Here is a 23,678-nt window from a genome sequence, read left to right as displayed (position 1 = left end):
AAACAACCTCCAGAGGGCCCTTCCAACCTAAATGACTTTGTGATTTTATTCTCTTCCATTTTCTTTGTATTCTATTAAATGGTTCACCTCAAAATGTGGCAAATCCATGCTTTTGACTTTGTTTGCTAATATAGAAGGTCAAGTGTAATTCTGCACTAGGTCTACCCAGGAAGGCAGACAGGAGGAACTTCTTGATTGCAGGAGAGCTTTGATAGTTTGAAGTATAGGTTATTTTTAATGGGTCTGTTCCTTTGGCAGCAGTTTTGTTCAGACTATTGCACTGCATTACTGGCAACACCCAGATAGAAGAAACTAGTTCTCTATAACCTCTGTGTTGACTACATTGTTGAAAAAGGGACACTGTGAGTAACAGGCAACTAAAAGGAACAGGAAACTAATATTTTTATTATCACAGTTGCTCATGCTCATAAAGACAGGGAAATACCTTATATGAAATCTCTTGTCAAGGTGACACACATGACAAACAAGAAGGTTAACAGATGTAAGGAGTGGAGTGGCAAGAGGTATTACCATGACTGTACTACTCCCACACACAAAGACACTTAGATATGTGCAAATTACTTAATTGATTAAAGGAGGACTGAGCAGGGCAGCTGTGGTTACAAGAGGTGTGAATTTTGGCCTGACTGCACTGACTGTACCCCTCAATTATCCTGGAATACAACCAAGAGATCTCCTTTAGGCTGAGGAAATGCTGAGAAAAGCTAAAAAAACTGGCTTTGATCAGCTTGGAGAATAGAATTCTCCAGGGAGATCTTATTGCTGCCAACAAGGTCTCCCTGTCAATATTTAAAGGAAGCTCATAAGAAAGATGTAGATTGACTTTTTTGTAAGTCCTGTTGTAATGTTTTTAACCTAAACAAGGGAAGATTTATACTAGAAGAGATTTTTTTAAATGAAGGTGGTGGAACACAAGGGCAGATTTCCCAGAGAGGTAGTGGGTGCTCCATCCCTGGAAACATTCAAGGCCAGATTGTAATAGCAATCCAACATACTTAAAAAAAGTTAACCTAATTCTAGTACAAGTCTTACACCGTAATGGGAATCTCTTCAAGAAAATTGTGTCCGGTGAAAGCCAACAGATGTGTGTCCTTCGGGTTCAGCTGACAGGTTTATCTGAAACCTCTTCCTTATTCCCCCTATCCCCCACTCCCAAAAGATCTAGAGAAGGGAACTGAGAACAGAGGCATTTGAGAGCTCTGTTTCATAATGTAACTCTTCTCAACCTGTGTCTGGAGTTTGCCAAGAAAGTCTGATGATGCCAAGGACTCTGCTCCTTGCTGTAGAGCCCACCTGAGACTGCCACCAGTATTTACTAGCACCTTTCTGAGATCTGAAATCTCACAGCGCTCACTAAGCTGAGAGCAGCCACGATACTGCTGAGAGAATTCTGAGAGAAGTACTGCCTGGCAGCTGTCCTGGAAGGTGTGCTCTCTCTTTAAGGCAAGGAAGTAACAAAAGACTAAGTTCAGGAAGGTACAATTTCAATATGTCTTTAATCTTAAATCCCGCAGACAGTCCTGAGATTTAAGTGCTTGCTTAAATTTACACTCTCACTAAGGTGCTATCTGTATAAGAATGGATTTTAACATGTACTTATATACTGCTTTCCCTCCCAGGCTGAATGTTAGGCTGTCTTTGCAGGTGAGACTTGGCATCTTAAGCCCACAGGAAGAAAGCTTGGCATAGTACTCACATTTAATACAGCTCTTGCCTCTCCCTGATGCTTCAGAATCAAAGCCCCCGTACTTAACCTACGGTTTAACATTTCTCTCATATCTTTCTTTCCACAGTATGTGGCATTTGCCTCCCTGTTCTTCATTCTGGTCTCCATTACCACCTTCTGCCTCGAGACCCACGAGAGATTTAACCCCATTGTGAACAAGACAGAAACTGAATTCATCGGGAATGACACCCAGGTGCGGCACTACAGGGAAGCAGAGACGGAAGCCTTTCTCACCTACATCGAAGGTGTCTGTGTGGTCTGGTTTACATTTGAGTTCTTGATGAGAGTCACTTTCTGCCCAAACAAGGTGGAATTTATCAAAAACTCTTTGAACATCATTGACTTTGTGGCCATACTGCCTTTCTATCTAGAGGTTGGACTCAGTGGCCTGTCTTCCAAAGCTGCTAAGGATGTCCTGGGCTTCCTCCGCGTAGTCCGTTTCGTGCGAATCCTGCGAATTTTCAAGCTGACCCGCCACTTCGTCGGGTTGCGGGTCTTGGGACACACCCTCCGTGCCAGCACAAACGAATTCTTGCTGCTCATCATATTTTTGGCATTGGGCGTCTTAATCTTTGCCACGATGATCTATTATGCCGAGAGAATAGGTGCTAAACCAAATGACCCTAGTGCCAGTGAACACACACACTTTAAAAATATCCCCATCGGCTTTTGGTGGGCTGTTGTCACCATGACGACCCTGGGCTACGGAGACATGTATCCTCAGACTTGGTCAGGCATGCTGGTGGGGGCCCTCTGCGCTCTCGCTGGTGTGCTGACCATTGCCATGCCTGTCCCTGTCATTGTGAACAATTTCGGAATGTATTACTCCTTAGCTATGGCTAAGCAGAAGCTACCAAAGAAAAAAAAGAAGCATATCCCGAGGCCACCCCAGCTGGGATCCCCCAATTATTGTAAATCTGTCGTAAACTCTCCACACCACAGTACTCAGAGCGACACTTGCCCACTGGCCCAAGAAGAAATTTTAGAAATTAACAGAGCAGGTAGGAAACCTCTTAGAGGAATGTCCATCTGACCGTTAACCTCCATCCCGCGTAGTGATTTAAGATTCAGCCAGACTGCTTTCTTAGAGCAATGGGTAGCACATTTATCCATTCTAGTCCCACCATCACACAGTGAATAATATGTGTGAAGTCTAGGTTGCAGGGACAAATGGTACAGTGGAGGCTGATCAGCAAAACTAAGGATGAGAGCACGCTCTAGGAGCCCAAACTTTGGTCCTGGTTAAGGGCATACAAGTCTCAAGATATTTTGGAAAGCTGTTACATCTAGTGGAAGAATTTTGAGAGTTCTACAGCTGTGTTGCTGGACTGTGTAATGCATCTCAGAGGCTCCTGAGAGCTGAATGCTTCATAGAGCAGAGTAGGAGCCAAGTACTCAGCAATTACAGAGCTTTCTGACAAAACAGGGCTGGAATTCGAAACAGCCAGATGCTTTCTCATTTGTTCCCATTTGGGATCTTTCAGCTGTTTTAAATGGCAGATATTGTACATCTCATTACAGAAACTAGGTGCCTAGTAAGTTGAAGGGACAACTATACCATCATGCATATTCATGAGACAATCCAGTCTCTTTCTGATGATTAACTGCAAAGTAGAACAACAGCTCAAATTCTTGACACTAATGCAAAATGACTCACTCTGAGACAAGACTAGATGTAAGGATGTTTATTCCATGGCATGCAAATCAATCTATTCTATAATATTCCACTAGAATTTAGCATTTAGAACTATGACGAGTTTTGAACCACATTTTCTAAAACATACTCCTTTTGCAAGTATGGGTTGGTGAGCTACAGCTCTTTCAACCTTCTAGCAGCAAAGGCCAACTGGAAAAGGTCTGACTGGTCATTACCGACTGGTTTGGCCTTAACAGTGATTGCCTCATTCTTATTTTTAATTGTACTGATTCATGTTAGCAATAGGTGAAACCAGAGTTAAATTAACCATTCTAATTCTACTGGGAGTGGGGAGGGAAATGGAAAGAATACTAGTCACCATGGAATATATTATAATATCCCATGGCTAGTGGTTAATTATGGGAATATCTCAGTTCTATGAGACTCCTATAGCACACAAAATTACGGGGCTCCAATTTGATTTTTTAAACCCCATAATCTACCTCTACCCATGGAATATCACTATCTATTCTATGGAGTAATTTGAAAGTAGATAACCACGTTGAAAACAATGCCAACTTCATTTTTAGGCAGATATTCCAGCCAAGTTGCATAGTAGACATTCTTTAGCCTTTTCAGAATGTCCCCCTGCATTATATTAGAAAGGACAGATCGCCAGCCAAGTGATCTCAACAGATATAGAGTTCAAAACAGGTGCTTTGGAAAGCTAGCATATACCTATGATGGTCTTGTGTTATCATTTTTTGCTTTGAAGAAAATTCTGATTTGTTACTCATTGTGAGTGAGATATTTTCTCATCATCTCATAGCCATGCATGTTGATGTCATTGTGAGAAGCACAAAGAAAGTGAGACTTTCCTTTGTGTGTGACTTCACCAATGCCAATGCTAATTTTGGAGGGGAAGAGCTGGTGGGAATGTTTCTCTTCTTTCCTATTCTCTTTTCTCTTCCTTTCCTATTTCTTTTCCCTTCTGTGCAAGTATGTAAAATCCATTCAAAAGGTAAATAGCTTTCATTTTGTTTTTGTTAAAGGCTATTTCCATTGCAACAGGCCAATCACAATTCACGTGACTGATAGACTGTACCAATTGTACCCTTGGCGCACACAAGCGATGGTTCTGTCATCCATTCCCCTCAGGTTGCAAATGCTTATCACTGCTCATGTTCAAGCAGCAAACTTCCTCATAAAGCAGATGATTTGTGGTATCATGGATCAAGAGGGAAAGAGGGCACAGCAGTATTGTGTGTCTCCTACCATGAGCAATGTGCCAACTGCTCCATGATAGGGTGCAAGCAATGCCAGACTCTAAGGTACTTTAGCAGTCAGCTACAGAGTGAAATCAGCTCAGAAATCCCTGGCTTTATAAAGTTCCTTCCATTACCTACCCTGGTCCTCTTTGGGAACTGGAGGACCAGGAACTCTACAAGTTCAGTACAATTCCACCCTGGTATCCTGAGAATATATGTAATTTTGGTTCAATGTGGAACTGTTTTACCACCATCAGTGCTCTAAACTCAGCTGTTACCACAATATCCATGAAGTATTGATAGTAGCAGCAACTTATCTATTTCTGCAATAATTAAGAGAGACTATTTTTATATACATATACAAGCATATAAATATTTTAAGAAGCAACAAAGCACACTTACACTTCAGCTAACAAAATTGTAACACTGTAGCTGGAGTTCTGTTTCTGATAATTATTATGCACCACTAGCAGCAAAAAAATATTGCCTGCATCTTTAAGTTTCCAAATAGGGAAAGATCTATATGTGTGCAGGAGAAAAGCAAAAAATACTAACATCAGGACCAAACTGTTAAGACAAGATCTGCATTGCCTCGGATGTTAAGTTTCATTTCTGTAACATGAAACATTCACAGGAACTGACTTGTTTTTGAAACCATAACCAGCACTATATGAAAACAGGGATTTGGAAGCAGTGAAAATCTTTAGATTGGTTAACATCATCTAATTGTAAACAACTAATTATAGTTAATATTATAGTTAATAAGGCATTAGGAACACAGAATGGGTGCCTAACTTTTCTAAAATAGTGTCCAAGTTGTCCAGCATATTTCTTGTAATTTTTAACTGTAAAGGTTCAGTGTGACAGTGTCTAGGTCACATAAGATCGTGTGATTTTTATCCAATATGTTATTAAAAAACAAAAAGCCTGCTTAGTTGCTCAGGTGTAAAGGACATCACATGAAGTTATTAATTCTATACATCATTGGTAGTGGAGTGATTAGACACATCACCAAACAGGGCTGAGCATGAAGCAGTTCTACACATGAACTCTCTCCCTCATTCTTCGAATCAGCACTTCACATCTGTTCCTGGTCCATGCCCTCAGGGCCAAGGGGGCTCTGCAGAGAGCTCAGCACAGCTCTGCCAGGTGCTTCCTCCCAGGATAAGGAGCACTTTCTTGGCACAGGCATGCAAACAGCAGAGTTTTGCCCACAGGCTGCACAGCTGCTGCCAAAGCTGCTGTGGTCATTTGCAGCCAAAGCAAAGATGCTTTGAATTTAAAGACTGGCAGGTTTGAATTAGATCTTTTTATTGCCCCCAACACTCTCAGCAGCTCAGTCCTGGGCTGATCTACACCTGGCAGGAGGGTATCTTTAATTAACAGCACTTGATTTTAATCTGTCAGAGTTCAAGAATGTTAGTTTCATTCTACCTTACCTCCCCTTTCTGCAGCAGCTCTTCGTGTTTTCCATCCTGTCTGATCCCACCAGTGGGTGGCTGGGAAAGCAGCAAAAGGGAGGAAAGGCATTTCAGAGTAGAGGATGACAGAGCTAGAGCTGCAGTCAGACCTTTGTCAGCAGCATTAAGAAAGGAGAAATTTCCTCTATACAAATCATTATCTGCTTAAAGAGTGCCTGGTGAAACTGGGCCTGATACAGAGCAGCAGATTTCACCTGACCAATTTGACTAAAACTCTTTTACCCGGGAATATCTCAAACTATAGAGAACAGTGTCCCCCCTCACTTAACATACACCCACCAAATTCTAACATCTCCATGTCAAAGGATTAATGTTGTCATAATGCAGTGCTGTTTACAGGCCCTGTTCAAGATCAGGGCTTCATTTTGGCATCATTTTATACAGGACAACCACTATACTGCAATCAAATACCCAACAGGCTAAGTGGACAGCAAAGATAAAATTGAAATAATCTCCAATATTTTCAGTTGACACAGGGCTTAATTTAATTGAGGAAGATTACTTGAAAGGTCTGTGGCAAAGTCACTAGTTGAATACAACTAAAAAAGCATCAGTCAACCATAGTCTATGGTTGACAACACTATGCTGGACTGTCTTTTATCTCAAGGCTTGAGTATTCTAAACAGTCAGTATCATAACAGAAGTAAAAAAAAAAACCCAAAACAAAACAAACAAAAAAAAAAAAGAAAAATAAGAAAAAAAAGGAAAAAAAACCAACCAACCAACCAACCAACCAAACAAAAAAAAAAAAAAAAAACAACAACAAAAAAAAAAAAAAACAAAAACAAACAAACAAAAAAAAAAACCAGAGAAATACGGTTCCAACCACTTAAACATGACTTTTGTCCCAAACCTCACACTGTCCTACAGGTATAATAATTTAATTCAGTACATAGTGAAACATTTTAAGACCTCAAAAATTGCAAAGCAAATATTAAAAGCTCTCAGTTTTGTTTTTAAAGTGTTGCCCAGCTCCTCAGCCCTTCTCTTACATGAGCTGTGTGCTCACCTGCTGGACCAGTTGACTGCATGGTGACATCTCAGAGTTGTCACTGGATGAAGCAGTGAATGTAACTTTCCAATATGTAAAAGAAATTTCGAACAAGAATTCAAGAATTCATAACTTCATTTGATGCCTACAGTACTGTCTGGTGCCACATAGCAATGGTCTAAAGAATGCATTCATAATACATAAGCCAAGGAGATAGGTTATTTGGGATTTGTTCAGAGATCTACCCCACCCTTTTATTCTTTTCATATATATATTTACAACACCAGCACAAAAAAGGTTTATATTGACTTAACCATGGCCAAATTAAGAATTTCTCACCTCTCTTATCCACTCTGCATGCATCTTCACTTAAGCTATACTCCAAGGATATCCTTGTGCAGGCTCTTTCACAGTGTACTTGTGGCAAAATTCTCTATTCAGTGGACGGCTGTAAAATACACAAAAAATTACTACAACTGAGGCAGCTAAGAGGAGAGGGGTAATATCTGTCATTACTAACACAGACTTCAGCTTCAGAAAAACATTCTGTGGTTCTTTTACTTCTCTGCCCCAAAGTCAATTTTCAATAACCCACTCCTGGACTATCCTGATGTCTGAATAGTTAAAGTAATCCAAGTCTAACACAGACAGAAGGGAGCTACAAAGTTGCACTGACTCCAGTGTACTCCATGGTCAGATGAACTGGAACAAACTGTGATGTTAGGAACCCATTATTTCAATGCAATTTCCTGAGAGAGAGCTGATCTCCTTTTAAAGAAATCGTGTGGAATTACCCATTCCAGCTTTATCACTCATGCTTTCTGAAGGAGCTGCTCTTTTCTCAGGGCTTCATTTTTCATCTCTTCTGTCATCATAACCTAAATAACCCTTATTCCTTGTGCAACACACTGCCTCTAACGTCAGAAGTGTGCTGAGCACTGTAATTCTAGTGCCAGTGCTCAGTGGGAGCTGGGAACTCTAGGCAGCTCTTGTCAGAGGCCCATTCTGCTGCCTAACATTTCACTGCAGCTTGTGAACCTCGGTGGCTTTTATGGAGAACAAAGCATTGTTAAAGCCATAGGTATGTAGTTACTGTGGTGGTCCTTCAAACCTCCAGGAAGCAAATTCTCTGATCAAGTGTCTCTGAACACTATAAAAGAAGTCTCATCTAATTTTAGTGCCATAAAACCTTTGCCCCTCTCTGTAAGATGGACAGTAGATGGCAAAGTAATTGCTAAAAGCTTAGGTCTGTTTCAGCTTAAAAAGTTCAGGTGTTTAAAGGTGTTGGACATAAAAAGTACTAAAAAGGCAGTGGAAAAGGTAATAGGGAGGTGTTTTTTCTTTCCTCACTATACTTAGCCTTCCTAGTCTTTAAAATCCAAACCTCCTCACTCCAAAATAGCAAATGAGGTAATGATCACATCTTGATATCACTGATGATGGAGTGTTTGGGATCTAATGGAGAAATTGCTAACAGTTCAAAACAAAAGGAATAACACTCAGTTCTTCTCATCTAACTTAATTTTAATTTGTCTGTGGCCCCCCTTATATTAGAAGAAGAACCAGGCAGCCTCCAAGAGTAATCCACTCATTTATGACCTGAGCTGTCCTCTGAGGGTGCCTTTCTCCGTAAGAGATCACAGGTGACTGCAGCTCTAATTCAATATTGTCAGTTAAGTGCCTACAGTTCTGTGGAAGCACTTTGGATCTATTCCTTGCCCCCTGCCTCATGTGGCATTCCTGCAACCTCACAGCTGAGGGTCACATGTAAAGCAGGATCTATAACTAATATAATGTAATACCTTGTTGTGCAATTATTCATCTGTCACTTCCTGAAGAGATAAAACCAGTGGGTGTCACTTGTACTACTGTTGACTTTAGAATGTGAGTAAAAAATAACATCCTCTATGTCAAGTAATTTAAAAACAAAGAGGAGGAGCTATGTATCCAAGCACAGTGCTTAATGTTTCATGCTTTTTTCTGGCACTAGGTGAGATGTGAAAAAAAACTTATAAAATTAGAAAATCTCACCATACAAACCCTGTAGACCTCAGCCAGGGCTGAGAGTGGTTAGGGAAAGGACTGCACTAAGCTAAAAAACAAATGCAGAACTAAATAATAAATTTTAGGAGTTTTCATGCCTTAATAACCTAATGAGCACAAGGCACTTGGAGTCATGGGAAAACACAGATACAAGCACTTCAGCCAAATAAGGCCAACCTGTGCCAATCCTCCAGCACAAAGCAGATATTAATATGGTAAATCCTCTTTCTCAAGCACATGGTCCCCATGCCGCCAGTGCAGAATGCATTCCTGGAATATGAAAAAGATAATCTTGGCATCTCTTCCTTCTGCTGTACTGAGTATGGTCGGCGTTTGCAGGACAGATACAAGAAAAGGCACCTCTGTGCAACAAGTACATTTCTGCTACAGTACAATTAAACACACCAGATCACTTACCTGTTACTACAAAAGGCCAGGGGCAAGGAGGTGTAGGGTATGAGGTCCAAGTTCTGTGCCCAGTCCACTTGCTTGTATCCCTCTTGGACTATACTTGCTGGATATTTTCTCTGAGCCTTTTGTTGACTTGCTTGTCTGTTTATAAGCACAAAGCCGGAATAACAAGCACTCTACCATTCCTGCTGTCATAGTTCTTTGTATCCATTCATCCACGTTCCATGTCTCAGACACCTTCCATACTGTATAGATCATCATACTGTATTCCTCAGTCAGAGCAGCAATATAAGGTGGTAACATTACTCACCTGACTGCATTTTCCTGTAACCTGTCAATGATCCCCTGGGTGTTAGTGAGATTCTCAGGTGTTCGGGGTAGGTATAAGTAAACCCACGAGAGGATCAGGATGAAACTAGGAAGGATCTTCCAGAGCTCTTTGCAATGCAGGATTTCCAGAAGAAACTGTTCTCAGCACTGCATTAAGCACATATCCAATAATGCCTGTAAATAGCAAGATGCACTGGATCGACTTTCCTAGAGCTCCTGTACTTCTCTAGCAGTACCAGTAGGTAGGCAGCCAACATACTGTCACCTCACTTCAAGAAGTAGTACCTGTCAAGGGTGATATTCTCTGGGAGTGACGTTACTATGTTGGCCGAGTTAGTACTGGGAGAGACGGTCACCACCGTCACTGGAGTGCCTTTCCTGGGGACACGGCTTCCTGGAGGGACCCTGGTGGTGAGTAAATGTTGAAGAGGTAGGTTGGGTTGGAAGGATTCTGCATAATTCTTGTAGCATACTAAATTCTGCTCTCGTGCAGTGTAAAGTCCTTCAGTACTCAGAATTTTCAAAATATGCAGTAATATAAAAACCAGGAAACTATAATAAACATACGTAGATATTGATTTTAATGGCCTTAGAATATTGGGGTAACTAAAATGAAGTTGTTATATAGGAATCTTAATTCTTTTACATGTTCACATTTCTCTCTTTTTTCTCTTTCTCTCTTTCGCTCTGTTTGTTAACATTTACTTGTTATTGCTCTACGTTGCTTGCGACTTGTGTATGTTACAGACTGTCACATTTTATTCTGTGAAGTTTTTCTCCAATTCCCATCAACCCGAGCTCCATGTTGGGCAGCCGAGGAGATTACAAAACAGTTCTTTATTGCAAAAGAACCAGGAATGTCACAGACTATAGGTAACTTCACTGAGGTTGTGACACAAAACCTGATGCGAGGTATTAATGCAAAGAGTAAGTACTTGGTATGAAAATAGAGCTATTTAGTCAAATTACTTTCTTTTTTTCAGATAGTCTGCATGGGAAAAATTAATTTTCATTACTCTCCAGAAGAAAACACTCCCAAACCTACCAATCTAGGATTCTTGTCACTCTCATGTGAAAACCAATGGTGCCTATGTCAACATATCATTGCTCATTTCCAAAGGCTTAAACCCATATTTTCTATGCTGTTCTTCTCTCTGCTAAACTTCCTTTCACACTCTCCAAGTCATCATTTCATCATTTTGTCATCCTTTGTCTGTGGTTTAATATATCTTCTACATAATTCTTTTTCTAATGTAATATAGTTATATCCCTTTCACTTTGAGGACCTGATTAAACAACAAGAAAAATGAGTCCCCACCCATGGGATTCACATTTCTTAATCCTGTATGAGGCTCTGTAGCCTGTAAAATTGATTTCTGTAGCCAAAGATTGTCTGGCACAGAAGTATAATTGTTACTTTGCTGAATGATGTCCTGAGCAAAGCATTTTGTTTTACAATCTTCCCCAATTACTCCCATAAACTAGTTTTAAAGACTGGTAAAAAGTAGCTGATAGACATTATGATCGCTTTCCAGAGGGACAGCATGAAGCTTATTGCTTATTCTAAATTGTCAGGAACTCAGAAATCACTATAGTCATGTACCAACTCAAGAAAAGCTTATTTGTCTCAGTGTGAAGTTCCTTTACTACCTGATTTGCTGTTATGCTCTGACCCTCTCTTAATAAGTGAAGAAGCACAGCAGAGTTTCCATGCAGTCCAGCATAAAAGAATACAGTAATTTATACTGATGCAATTGATGAGTAGACAATGAATATTAATGCAGAGTAAACACTATCCAGGCAACTAAAACAGAAACAACTTGCTAACACAAGTGGAATTTGACTTCAAGAGACTCAAGAGAGTTGGGAATTTAACTGTAAGTACTTCCTTTCCATGCAACATCTCAAAGAGAAATCATTGAATAACACAATTCTTTAGGTTGAAAAAGGTCTTTAAGGTCATCAAGTCCAACCTCTAACCCAGCAATGCAAGTCCACCACTAAACCATGTTCCAAAGTGACACACCCACACAACTTTTAAATAACCCTGGGGATGGCAACCTGACCACTTCCCTGGACAGCCTGTTCCAATGCTGGACAACCCTTTTGGTGAAGAAATGTTTCCTGATATTCAATCTAAACATCTCCAGCTGCAACTTGAGGCTATTTCCTTCTGTCCTATTACTTCTTACTGGGAGAAGATCAACACCCACCTGGCTCCAGCCTCCTTCCAGGCAGTTGCAGAGAGCGGTGAGGTCTCCCCTGAGCCTCCTCTTCTCCAGGCTGAGCACCCCCAGCTCCCTCAGCCTCTCCTCACAGGACCTGTGCCCCAGACCCTCCACCAGCCCCATTTCCCTTCTCTGGACTCTCTCCAGCCCCTCAATGTCTTTCCTGCAGTGAGGGGCCCAGAACTGGACACAGGATTCAAGGTGTGGCCTCACCAGTACAGGGGGACAATCCCTGCCTGGTCCTGCTGGCCGCACTATGGCTGATCCAGGCCAGGGGGCCCTTGGCCTTCTTGGTGCCCTTGGCCTTCTTGGCCCCCTGGGCACTGCTGGCTCATGTTCAGCTGCTGTCAGCAGCACCCCCAGGTCGTTTCTGCCCAGCAGGCTCCCAGCCCCTGTGCCCCAGCCTGTGGCCCTGTCTGGGGCTGTTGTGCCCAAGGCCAGGCCCCGGCCCTTGGCCTGGCTGACCCTCACACAGCCGGGCCTCAGCCATCGCTCCGGCCTGCCCAGATCCCTCTGCAGAGCCTTCCTGCCCTGCAGCAGATCAGCACTGCCAGCCAGCCTGGTGTGTCTGCAGCTGACTGAGGCTGCCCTCCATCCCCTCATCCACAAAATTGATCAAGATTTTGAACAGGACTGAGCCCAGCACTGAGCCCTGGGGAGCACCACTGGCACCGGCTGCCAGCTGGATGGAATCCACTCACCTCCAGTCTCTGGGCTCAGCCATCCAGACAGTGTTTTACCCAATGAACAGTGCACTTTTCCAGGCTATGAGCACACAATTTCTCTAGAAGAATGCTGTGGAAAACCTTTCTCTCATCCATTAAGTGGGTCACCTTGGTATAGAAGGAGATCAGGTTGGCCAAGCAGGACCTGTGTTTCCTATATCTGTGCTGGCTAGGCCTGATCCCCTGGATGTCCTTCATGAGCCACATGATGGCATTCAGGACAATCTGCTCAGTGACCTTCCCAGGTACCAAGGTCAGGCTGGCAGGCCTGAAGTTCCCCAGATCCTCCTTCTGGCCACTCTTGTAACTCAGTGTCACATTTGCCAACCTCCCCAGTGCACCAGTTCTGCTGATAAAGGATGGAAAGTGCCTTGGTAAGCCATTCCATGAGCTCCCTCAGTACCCTTGGGCGGACCCCTCTGGCCTGAAAACTTCTGTCTTAATGCTCACGGACCATTTCCCTTTGGATTATGGGATATTAATTCTGCTCCCCATCTCTGTCTTTCAGCTCAGGGGACTGAGTACTAGAATAAAACTGGACTGACTGTTAAAGACTATGACAAGAAAGGTGTTACATAGCTCAGCCTTTTTGTCACCCTCTGTCATATATCCCTCCTAAATCCAATAAAAGATGGAGATTCTACTTAGCTCTCCTTTTTTTGCTAATGTATTTATAGAAAGATTTTTATTATCTTTTATGGCAATAGCCAGATTGAGTTCTAGTTGGCCTTTGGCCCTTTAAATTTTCACCCTGCCTGATCTCATGACATCCCTGTAGTCATCCTGAGCTGCCTACCCCCTCTTCCAAAGGTGAAAGTCACCCTGTTTTTTCCTGAGTTCCAGCCAAAGTTCCCTGTTCAGCCAGGCTAGTCTCCTTTTACCAGATCATTCTTTGGCACACAGGGACAGCCTTTTCCTGTGCCTTTAGGATTTCCTTATTGAAAACTGTCCAGCCTTCCTGACTTCTTTACCCTTCAGGATTGCCTCCCAAGGGACTCTGTCAACCAGGCTCCTAATGTCTGCCTAAAGAAGTTCAACTGCCTCAAGCAGTTCTCCTGACCCCCCTTTCTTACTCTCTAGGAATCAAAAACTGTATCATTTCATGATTCCTGTGCCAAAGATGCCTCCAACCATAACTTCACCCACAAGCCCTTCTCTGTTCACAAACAACAGGTCCAGTGAGGTATATTTTCTAGCTGGCTGACTAGGGAAGTAAAATCTAGGGATATAAAGTCAATGGATATTTTCAGATAGCAAGCAGCTCTTAACTCCTCCACAAATGAAAGTAAATATCTTTGAATACTTGAATTCCTACTCCTAATTTAATTGTAATCATTGCTTAACACAAGAATTATCAGGCAAAAGTGCTGCTGCAAAACCAGGATGCAAAAAGGAATATAAAATCCTTGCCTTTTTTTTTTTTTTTTAAGAAAAAGACAGCTGGGGAAAATCTGTCCTCCAGCAGCCTCACGGCTGCTCTACTTCCCACTTCCAGATAAAAGCCTTGTAGCTAAGAAAAGCTAGAGCACAGCAATTCTCCACCCTCACCTCAGCTGTGCCACCCCTGCTCCTGTAGCTTTCTGTCACGATCCCAAAAGCCAGGGAAACCCATCTTCTCAAGAAGAATTCCCCATTGCCAGCAGAGTATGACACAGATAATGTTTGCCACAGTAACAACCCTTTTACATCACCAGGGGAGTATGACAGGACTGAAATACAGAAGAGTAATTAATTTGTGGAACACATACCAATACTTTCTTCAGGGAGCCAGCTGGATTAAAGGTCTCTGCTCTTAGGGAATCTCATGGAGATCCTTCTTCATAAAACTCCTCAGGCAGCTACTGTAAACATTATTGGCACATTTTAAATGAAAATGACCCTCATGTTCTGAGAAAGAACCAAAGGACACTCAGTTGATCAGAAGTGGGACTAACCACAAACAGCAATAAAGGCAAAATCTTCACCTTTCAAGAAACTTACTTTCCCGGCCTTGTTCTCAGCTGCTCCTGCCTGCTTCCTGCCAGTCAAACCTTTCCCTCAAAACAAGCTCTGAAGTCACCCAATGTCTGCTTAGGAAAGCTGTAGGTACTCAAGCTCTGTCCTTATCTCTTTCAATCTTTAAACAAGGCTAGGAGCAACACTTTCTCTGTTTTTCTGGAGGAAATTGTCAGTCAGCTCATTTGAAGAAAAAACCCCAAAACTATGTCTCCTATTTGCTCTGTTTCTGATCTAGAGCTGAGAAAAACCTATTTTCTTCAGCAGAATGTGGACAAATCTGTCACTGTGCGTGTGTTCAGACATTGACTCGTGGGCGACTATGCTCAGATACCTTGCTATGGACTGTGGGGTTTCTCTCCGCCCTGTTTCAGTCAGAGTGATCCTGTAAACACTGAAAATTATCCCCTCTGAGAGTACCTTTCAACTCATCCAGTCTTTGGAATAAGTGACCACTGCATAGGTCTGTAAACACACGGGAGAGGAAGATATGGGGGTTTGGGGGCACAGCTACAATCCTGAGATGAAGCAGGGAGAATTGCCACCACCCCTGACCCCAGCATAACTTCTGACAATACCTACAGGGTAGGCCATGAACTTGTTTCTTGGCAGCTGTTGGAGAATGGCAGTGTTTGCTCCAGGGAAGAGGACTGGGGTGACTTTCCCCATACAGGAACCATTTCAGCACAAGCGCCACATTTCTAAGCATAGATTGAGGTCAATAAACGTATCATACAATTATGTCCACTGATACTCTGAACATAAGGTGCAATTCAAATAGTTGGAGAGTCAGTGTCAGACTCTTGATTATAATCAAAACCAGCAGCACTGGTAAAACCACTGTAACAATTTACAACCATTTGCTGTGGCAAAAGAGATGAGTAATGGAGCAGCAGGTACATGGGCAGCTCTACTGTGCTTCTCCACAATAAGCAGAGTACACTAATGCAAAATCCAGCAGTTCTCCTAAGTAGGGATATTTTTCATAATTCTTTCCCCCATTTTGAAATCCAGCATTTGCTACTTTTCTACAAATGCAGAGGGATAAGATAGGAAAAAAAAAAAAAAAGTGGAAACCACACAAATGGTGTAGTTGTGACACAAATTATTCACCTGGGAAATATGCTGAATATTTTCTTCACCCTCTCAGCCAAATCTCTGCAGGAGAATGTTTTGAGCTGGTGCAGTTTGCTAGGTATTCACAGATAGGACAATTAGGGAGATACAGTGCCAAGCTGAGAGTCAGAAGATTCTGTTGTAAATAACCTCTTACATAGCAGTAGGCAAGTCACCTCACTGCATGGTAGTTTTACCCATCTGTAAAACAGAGATGATAATATTGACTTCTCTTCATAGAACAGAACCTAAAGAACAAAAATGCTGTATGAGCCTAATTCAGATTCTGCTAGCAGGGATGGAAGGACTCACAAGTTTGTCAGGCCTAAATCAACCCTTAGAAGTTTTAAGCACCTGGAAATAGTTGTCATTAGTATAACTGGACTCAGAGTCACCAGACAGCAATGCTTGCATAGTTTTTCTTTATCTGCAGTTCTCAAACACAGGGTCAGTCTTGGAAAAAGCAAACATGCAAATAGAAATTGAAGAAATTAACCTGAATAATGTAATTTCATTCCATCTTTAGACCTTATTCCTAAAATTGTTCAGCACATCAATCTGCTAGTTAAAACAACGGGAACTTCTCACTGTGGACTGATGGCATCAGTGATGTTTATGTTTCCTTTACTCCTGTAACAGACTAATCACACACCTCCAGAAAATTAGGTACTGTAGCCAGTGGTTTGGAACACAACTACTCTACTTAGCACTTACTTACATACACCAGCAATAGATGCAGTGTTCTGTGCTGGCAATTTCTCTGCTTCCTAAATATTCACCCAAGTTGTCACTGTGGATTAGCATGGCTATCCAGAATGTGATCCCTAAGGCATGGCCCATGACTGTAAGGTTCAAGGGACATTAATAGGATAGTTCAGTAATTTGCCCACATCTCTAGCTACTCTGTTCTCTTCCTCTTGAATGGAAATAAAATAACAAGGTTGTGGAATTTTAACAAGCATAGAGGAAAAATCATCAGCGCTAAGGGACCCTGAAGAGGCTGTAAGAGCAAGTTCCAGCTCAAGCTACTAGAGATTTATAATGCAATTCAAGAAATTAATTTGAAGAAGGTCAATTTTGTTGCCATTCAAGCACAACAGAGCCTGCAAGCCGCTCCCAAAAGAATCAATGGCTGTTACCAGTGAGCAGCCTGACCCACAACCACTCTGCTCAGACTTGTTTTGAGCTCCTGAATGGATCAATTTTCCCTCGATCACCAAGAATTTCATTTGCAAACCTGGGCTCAGGAGCAGCAGTGGGTGTCTCAGAGATTTCAGTGCAGAGCTCTGCTGACTCAGCTGCCTCATTTCAGGATTAGAGCTACCAGCTTGTAGCAGTAGAGGCTTATGAAGCAGCCCAGTTCTTGCTCCTCCCCAGGAGGACTGCAGCTCTCCCCAAACACAGTTAAGTGATTTTTAAATACATGGCTCAGTACCTGCAGTGTCACGGTTTCTATGGCAGCCATGCCAGGTTTTTGTTCAGAGTGGTATTAAATAGCAGTGATTATTATGAACAGAAAGAAATTGCAACGCAGTGAAACCTTAAAACTCTAGAATCCTATTGAAATTAGTGTCTACAAGTATTAAAATGCCCCTACAGCTTTTGCCACATTTTAAAATGTGTTGAGAGACCTAATTATTTCATTGCTCACAGAACAAAACAAAACATTACTACATCCCTCTCAGGGGAAATAATTGGCTGATTCTACACAAAGAAAAATGGAGGCAGAGGTGAGATGTGCAGCAAAGACAGTTTATGTTGTGACAAGCCAGTGACATCTAAATAGAAGAAAAATAAAGGCCTAGAATGCAATTACTGGTGCATGATAGGTGCACAGTGCGTGTCATGTACACCTGTGTGTGTGTGTGTGTGTGTATGTAAAGTAAGAAACATAACTTGAAAATGCTTCTGCCTTCTACCTATCTGTTATCCATCAGATGATCAAAATCATACCTCCAAACCCTACTTAACTGTATTTTTTTTTTCTTTGAGGCTTGTTTTATTAGCTGGCTTCAAAACAATTGCAAATTAAATGATGATATTATATAGCATTTAGAACAAGCTAGTACATGAATGTAGAATGGGAACTGAAATTAAGTCTATCCATTGAATTTCTTTCCTTAAAGACTTGCAGGATCACCCATTGCCTTACAGTGTCTAGGTAATAAGCATTGTGCAACCGAGGTGTAGGATGCTGCCAGTACTGCTCAGTTAACATATCTCGGCATTTGTGGAGCTTCAGAAAGCACATTTTGACTGTTTTTCCTTCCCTTCAACCAAAATACTCATATTGAGCTGTGCCATATTTCGAGTATATTCTCAATACACTAATTTGCACTTTAAAACCCTAAAAAAATCCTACACTAAATAGCACTTTAAATTGTTATGTAAATGTAAAACCCAGTCACACAGAGAAAACATATGATTCTCAGTCTATCCTCATGGGAATGTGTGGAGCAAAATGGGCAAATCTGACAACCTATTGTCACTATTTACAGCCAAGAGTAAATTTTACTCTACCTAGTTTCCAAATTCATGGCCTGCTGTAGTGTTTTGTGTATGTAGTGTCCTGTGCTGGCATTGCAAATACTGTATGTGTTTCAGAGGAGAACATCAGAAAATGGATTGGGTTTTCTTTAAATCCACGTTCTGCTGTCGTATTTCCATAGTAACATACTCTGTGTGTCTAAAATGTGTACAGCCATTCTGCATGACTGATACTGGAGATGCTATAAAACCATCTGGGTAAATTTTGGGGAGGGGAAGAGCAGGAATTTCCCCCTCAGTAATACTGCACATGGGTGTAAACCAGCACAAACAGAATATACTCAAATACTCAAACAACTCTCAGTCCACTGCCTCTCCAGAGCTCTGAGCGACAGTAGGCTCCATGACAAACAGGTCATCCATGCACCATCCAATGTCATGCAAAAACATACTCTGATTTCTAACGCGGTCTTCTGCTCGCAGGACTAGGAACCACTGCACGCCCCCTTCTGAAAGGGCCCCTCAGTGCGGACGTACAGGTGGCTGCTGTCACACCTAACGGGATCATCTTTTGTTTCTCCTCCCACTTAACAGACTTTTATTTTGGTGCAGTGCACATGAACGCAGTGTCTAGGACAGATGTGCTACCTTTTAGAGTGTCGCTATAGAAGTCTTTAGCTGTGAACCCTTAATTTGCACCTGAACTCTAATAAACAGTGCATAGTGTTTCAATAGCCTTCTGCTTATATGTTTGAAGATTCGAAACTGAATGGTGAGGTGGCCAAGGCGGCGCTGGCAAACGAAGACTGTCCCCACATAGACCAGGCTATTACGCCTGATGAGGGCCTGCCCTTTACCCGCTCTGGCACTCGGGAGAGATATGGACCCTGCTTCCTCTTATCAACCGGGGAATATCCCTGCCCGCCTGATGGAGGAATAAGAAAGGGTATGTAGCTGGGGCCCTGTACCACGTAGCTAGCAACCGGTTTAAATAACTAAGAGAAAGTCAGCTTAGCTGTAGCACGCGATAGTGCGCTTGCTGTAGAGATGCACGTTTGGGCTGGAAACCACCACCTGATGTCTGCATTTGGAGTTTCTAACCTATTTCTTTCAGAAAGAAAAGTCTGAGGAGCTGTAACTACCCCGTGCAGATATGCTAGGCAGTTGAGTCTTCCACCCCAGCTGGTGCAGGAAGCTTTAGTGGAGGATGCTCTACTATGTCCTTAAATTAGCCCATCCCATAAGGAGAGACCAATTAATGTATCATAGCAATGAAGGTTTGCCACTTGGAAAGCTCACAGAGCTTACCAGACTCTGAGGAGCACAGACTTGGAGGTGGCAGACAGAAGTGATAAAACACAAAAGCAAAACATACTCAAGAAAATAAGAAATTATTATTTAGTGACCTCAACAGAGCACTAAAAGAAATATTTGGATATTCACAGCTGGTTAGTTCACGAAAGAAAGAAAAGCATGGACATCTGTTGGCACAGGTTTCTTAAAATCAGAAAATAATCCATCTATAATCCTTTCATAAATAAATCATTATTAGTTAGTTTCTCAGACTTCTGACAGGTATGAATCTCTCAGAAGTAGTTTGCTAATGGCCAGAATAATCTATTTAGCAACAGAAGTAAAATCCCATTAAAAAAGCATTCCCTTCTTAAAAGAGACTGTTTTGCTTAAATAATTTAATGTGAGGCAACCATACAAACCCAAAATTAGATCTACATCTATATGCATCAAAGGAATGGGAAAATTGGAAAAGAACTCACTCTCTTCAAATCAGTGTTTACCACTGGTGTACTGTATATAGTATAAGATAGAGTCAATATTTTAAAACTGCAAAGATTGTATGACATAACCATACACTGAGTATGGAATTCCCATGTGCCATGATGGGCAATAGTTATAGTAAATGCCAGTTATAGATAGTGTATGCATTTATAAGTTTAAAGCTTATCATCAACAAAGATATAGTAGGACCACAAGACTTTCATATGAAAGTATATCCTCTAAAATTTACCTTTGTAGCAAAGTGTTTTACTTGATTCTGTATTGGATAAGCATTGGCCGTGTTCATTCAGCCTGGGCGAGTTCAGGTGGTTCCAGTGGATCAGGGGAACACTCCAAATGGCACATCCTTTGGGATGGGGAATGTATGGTTTTCACGATGCACTGCAACCTCCTCTCGTTCCTGAATGAAACAGAGGCTGGTTGGCTAAAGAGTAATATACGTCAGCATATTGTTGGCCTGTTTGAAACATGTTGAGAGCATCTTAATTGTTGTTCCAACAGAATTTCATCCATAGTTTGTGCAACTCTCTGTACACTTGCTGAGCTGTTTACGTGCATGCTTGAAAAAGAAGGGGGGAGGGAGGGAGGGAAATTGAATGCATGCAATTTTGTTTTCTTTCTTTTTCTTTTCTTTTTTTTTTTAATGCTGAGAACAAAGGAGTAGTATCTCTACAGCAACACATTCAATTCTATGGATTTTGCTGCCTTGTCCCTCTCCTGCCCCACAAAGATACCACAAACCTTAATTTTGCCTGAGGTCACAATGCATGAAGTGGAAGGGAGAGGTATGTGTGAGTGTATGACGGAAACATAGAAAATCCCTCCCACTGACTCTTCTTTTTTTTAGGGTACAACCATGTTGCTGCCTGTAGGATCAATTACATAGCCTGACCATCTTGAGAAATGATGATTTTTTTTTTTTAATGTATATATTTTAAATTTTTTTCTGTATTCCAACGGCCTTCTGAGTCATGTTGCAAGCGATACTACTCTCGGCATGTCCGTGCATGCAGATGCTATTGAACTGGCTACGATGTTGACCTCATTCTTAGTCCATTCTGTCATTGATCCAATGCTGTACTTTGCATTTTTCTTTTAAATGAAGGTTACGAAATGTCACGGAGCCTTAACAGCATAGCTGGCATAAGTGGAAAAGCGATAGGATTATCCTCAGTGTCTGCGCCCTACAGCTCTCCTAGCCCAGTGAGACGTTCTTGGTCTCCCATCCCATCTATTTTGTAGCATGGATCAGTAGCAGAGAATGGTCTAAAAAGCTTTACTTTCAATTAGCCTATGCGATGTTGCATATAGTCCAGGTGACTAAGTCTGAAGATGCAATGTCTCACAGTAGCACCCGCTGCAAACGGTGTTACTTCTGATGCTTAGGTGACAACACTCCTAAATAGCACTCAGATGACAATAGGCAGGCATTGGCGTAGCACTGGTGGGCCATACGTGCTGCATGGTATCACTACATAGGATGAAGGGTAGATGCACCAGATGGCTTCCTTCCTGGTGCATCCTGCTAGTATATGCTTATTGTGGCTAATTGGTGGATCTACTGGCTCTGTATGGAATGGGTTAGGCGTTTAGTCGATGCTGAAACATGCCAACGATGGAAGATTTTGCTTTTCTCAGGATATTTTTGAGCCATAGGAACCCTGCAGGAGTTTGAGCAAACAAGCACAGTAGGATGAAACTTTGCATGGGCACCTATTTTAAGCTGAAAGCAATACTCAGACACACTGTAGAGAGGTCTCAGTCTGGCTGACTGCATGGAAAAAAAAATCCTGTTGAAGAAGAATATGGCTGCCTCTGCATGTAGCTATCTCACCTTTTCCTCCTTCCTTTAACACTAAGATGCCGAGCTTGATGTGAAAAGCGCAGGGAAGAAGCTCAAGTACTGATTGTATTCTTTACATGCAGATCTTTGCAAAGAAAGTCCAGTCATTGCTAAATATATGCCAACAGAGGCAGTCAGAGTGACCTGACAAGGCAAGATGGAGATGAACATTGATGGCTAATAAACATCTCTGTGGAACTGTGCAGGCATAGAAGACCTTCTCATTTGGACAAAGTTAACTCGCTCCATGCAGGTTTTATGGATGATTCTTCGTGGTTCTGGAGTTGTACTAGAGATGCAGGCTTTTTCTACGGCCAAAATGTAACAAAACTGTAGAAGATCTTTCTTTTTTTTTTAATCTATTTTTTTGTTCCAAAGCATGAGTTGCATGAAGACAAAAATGAAAATGAAAAAAAAAAAAAAAAAAATAAAACAAAAAAAAACCCAACAAAACAACACACACACAAGAAATACTGCAAATGTATGATTAAGGAGAAAAAAGAAAAAAAAAAGCAAAGTTATATATTTTCTTTCAAAGCTCTTTACTTTTACATACATTGTTGTAGCGAAAATGTAAAACATTATAAAACTGTACATTTCTTTGCTATGGATCGCTTCTTTTTGTATACAAGATAAAGAGTAATGGTTTTAAAAAGTGCAATCAGGCAGTCATCGGTCATATTGACCACGCCTTCACAGTTCATCACACCAACATGGAAATCAAGAACTTTTAATCCAACTAGAAGTGTATAAAAATAAGAAAAACTTTTTCCTGTCTGTTTTTGTTGGCATGCTTGTGACACATGGGACCTTCCTTCGGACCTGACAGTAACAGCTGGTTAATTTTCCAGCTCTGGTTATGTTGTATTTTATTGATGTATAGATCCAACGTAAAGACCCTTCATAAATTGTTCATATTAAGTAATCAGTATGAATTTTAAACAAAAGAGGTGTTATTTTAAAACTGGGACTTATAGTACAAAATCAGGAAAATACTCAAGTATAAATGGTCTCAAAGTTTAAGAAACAAGACAACAGCATTGTATGCAATTTAGTACTGAGTAAAATGCATGCACAATGTTATGCAAAACAATTCTAGCATGAAAATAAATTTTGTATCATGGTTTCAGTGCCTGCTGTATAGTGTAAAGGGGAATCCTTTTCTGAAGCAATCAGGGGTTTCCAGAGACTTGCTTCTAAAATCTTGAATAAATACAGTGTTCTCAACAGAAATGTAGGAGAAAAGCTTGGTATTGCTTTGGTTCTACAATGCTAATTTTGGTTAGTAGATAATAAATGAAGCCTGCAAACACTTGATACAACCGATGTCTAAAGAATTCACACCATTAGTAATTTTACAAGGGAAGATTAAAAACCCCTATAATGATCTAGGTATCTTCCTTTCCCCCCCCCAACAATAATAAATGTTTGTCTTTTTAGCTGATTAAATGAATTCAGTTTTTCTTACTTCTTCGGGCCCCGTCCTTCACTTGTTCATCACTGAGCCACACCACTTCACCTGATCCAAAACAGAAAGAAATCCACGTGTCCGAGTCACACTTGATTTGCCACACAAAACA

The 23,678-nt window shown here is 41.4% G+C and overlaps 1 protein-coding gene across 5 annotated transcripts in view; it reads left to right on the top strand.

Annotated features, from left to right (window-relative positions):
* KCNC1 (potassium voltage-gated channel subfamily C member 1) overlaps nucleotides 1-23,678 on the top strand; it is a 123,047-nt gene that overhangs the window by 82,096 nt on the left and 17,273 nt on the right. The window contains exons 2-4 of one of the 5 annotated variants that reach the window (XM_058025760.1): nucleotides 1,815-2,748; nucleotides 19,216-19,404; nucleotides 21,361-23,547. In XM_058025760.1, coding sequence (XP_057881743.1) covers nucleotides 1,815-2,748; nucleotides 19,216-19,404; nucleotides 21,361-21,497 — 1,260 coding nt within the window. In that variant the 3' untranslated portion in view covers nucleotides 21,498-23,547. Of the gene's footprint in view, nucleotides 1-1,814; nucleotides 2,749-19,215; nucleotides 19,405-21,360; nucleotides 23,548-23,678 lie in introns of those variants that run through there. The other 4 variants (XM_058025761.1, XM_058025759.1, XM_058025763.1 and 1 more) reach the window with 4 other exon arrangements.

This window comes from Melospiza georgiana, chromosome 6, assembly GCF_028018845.1.
Source record: "Melospiza georgiana isolate bMelGeo1 chromosome 6, bMelGeo1.pri, whole genome shotgun sequence".
In the NCBI taxonomy this organism is placed as follows: Eukaryota; Metazoa; Chordata; class Aves; order Passeriformes; family Passerellidae; genus Melospiza; species Melospiza georgiana.
This window is presented reverse-complemented; position numbering and strand designations above follow the sequence as displayed.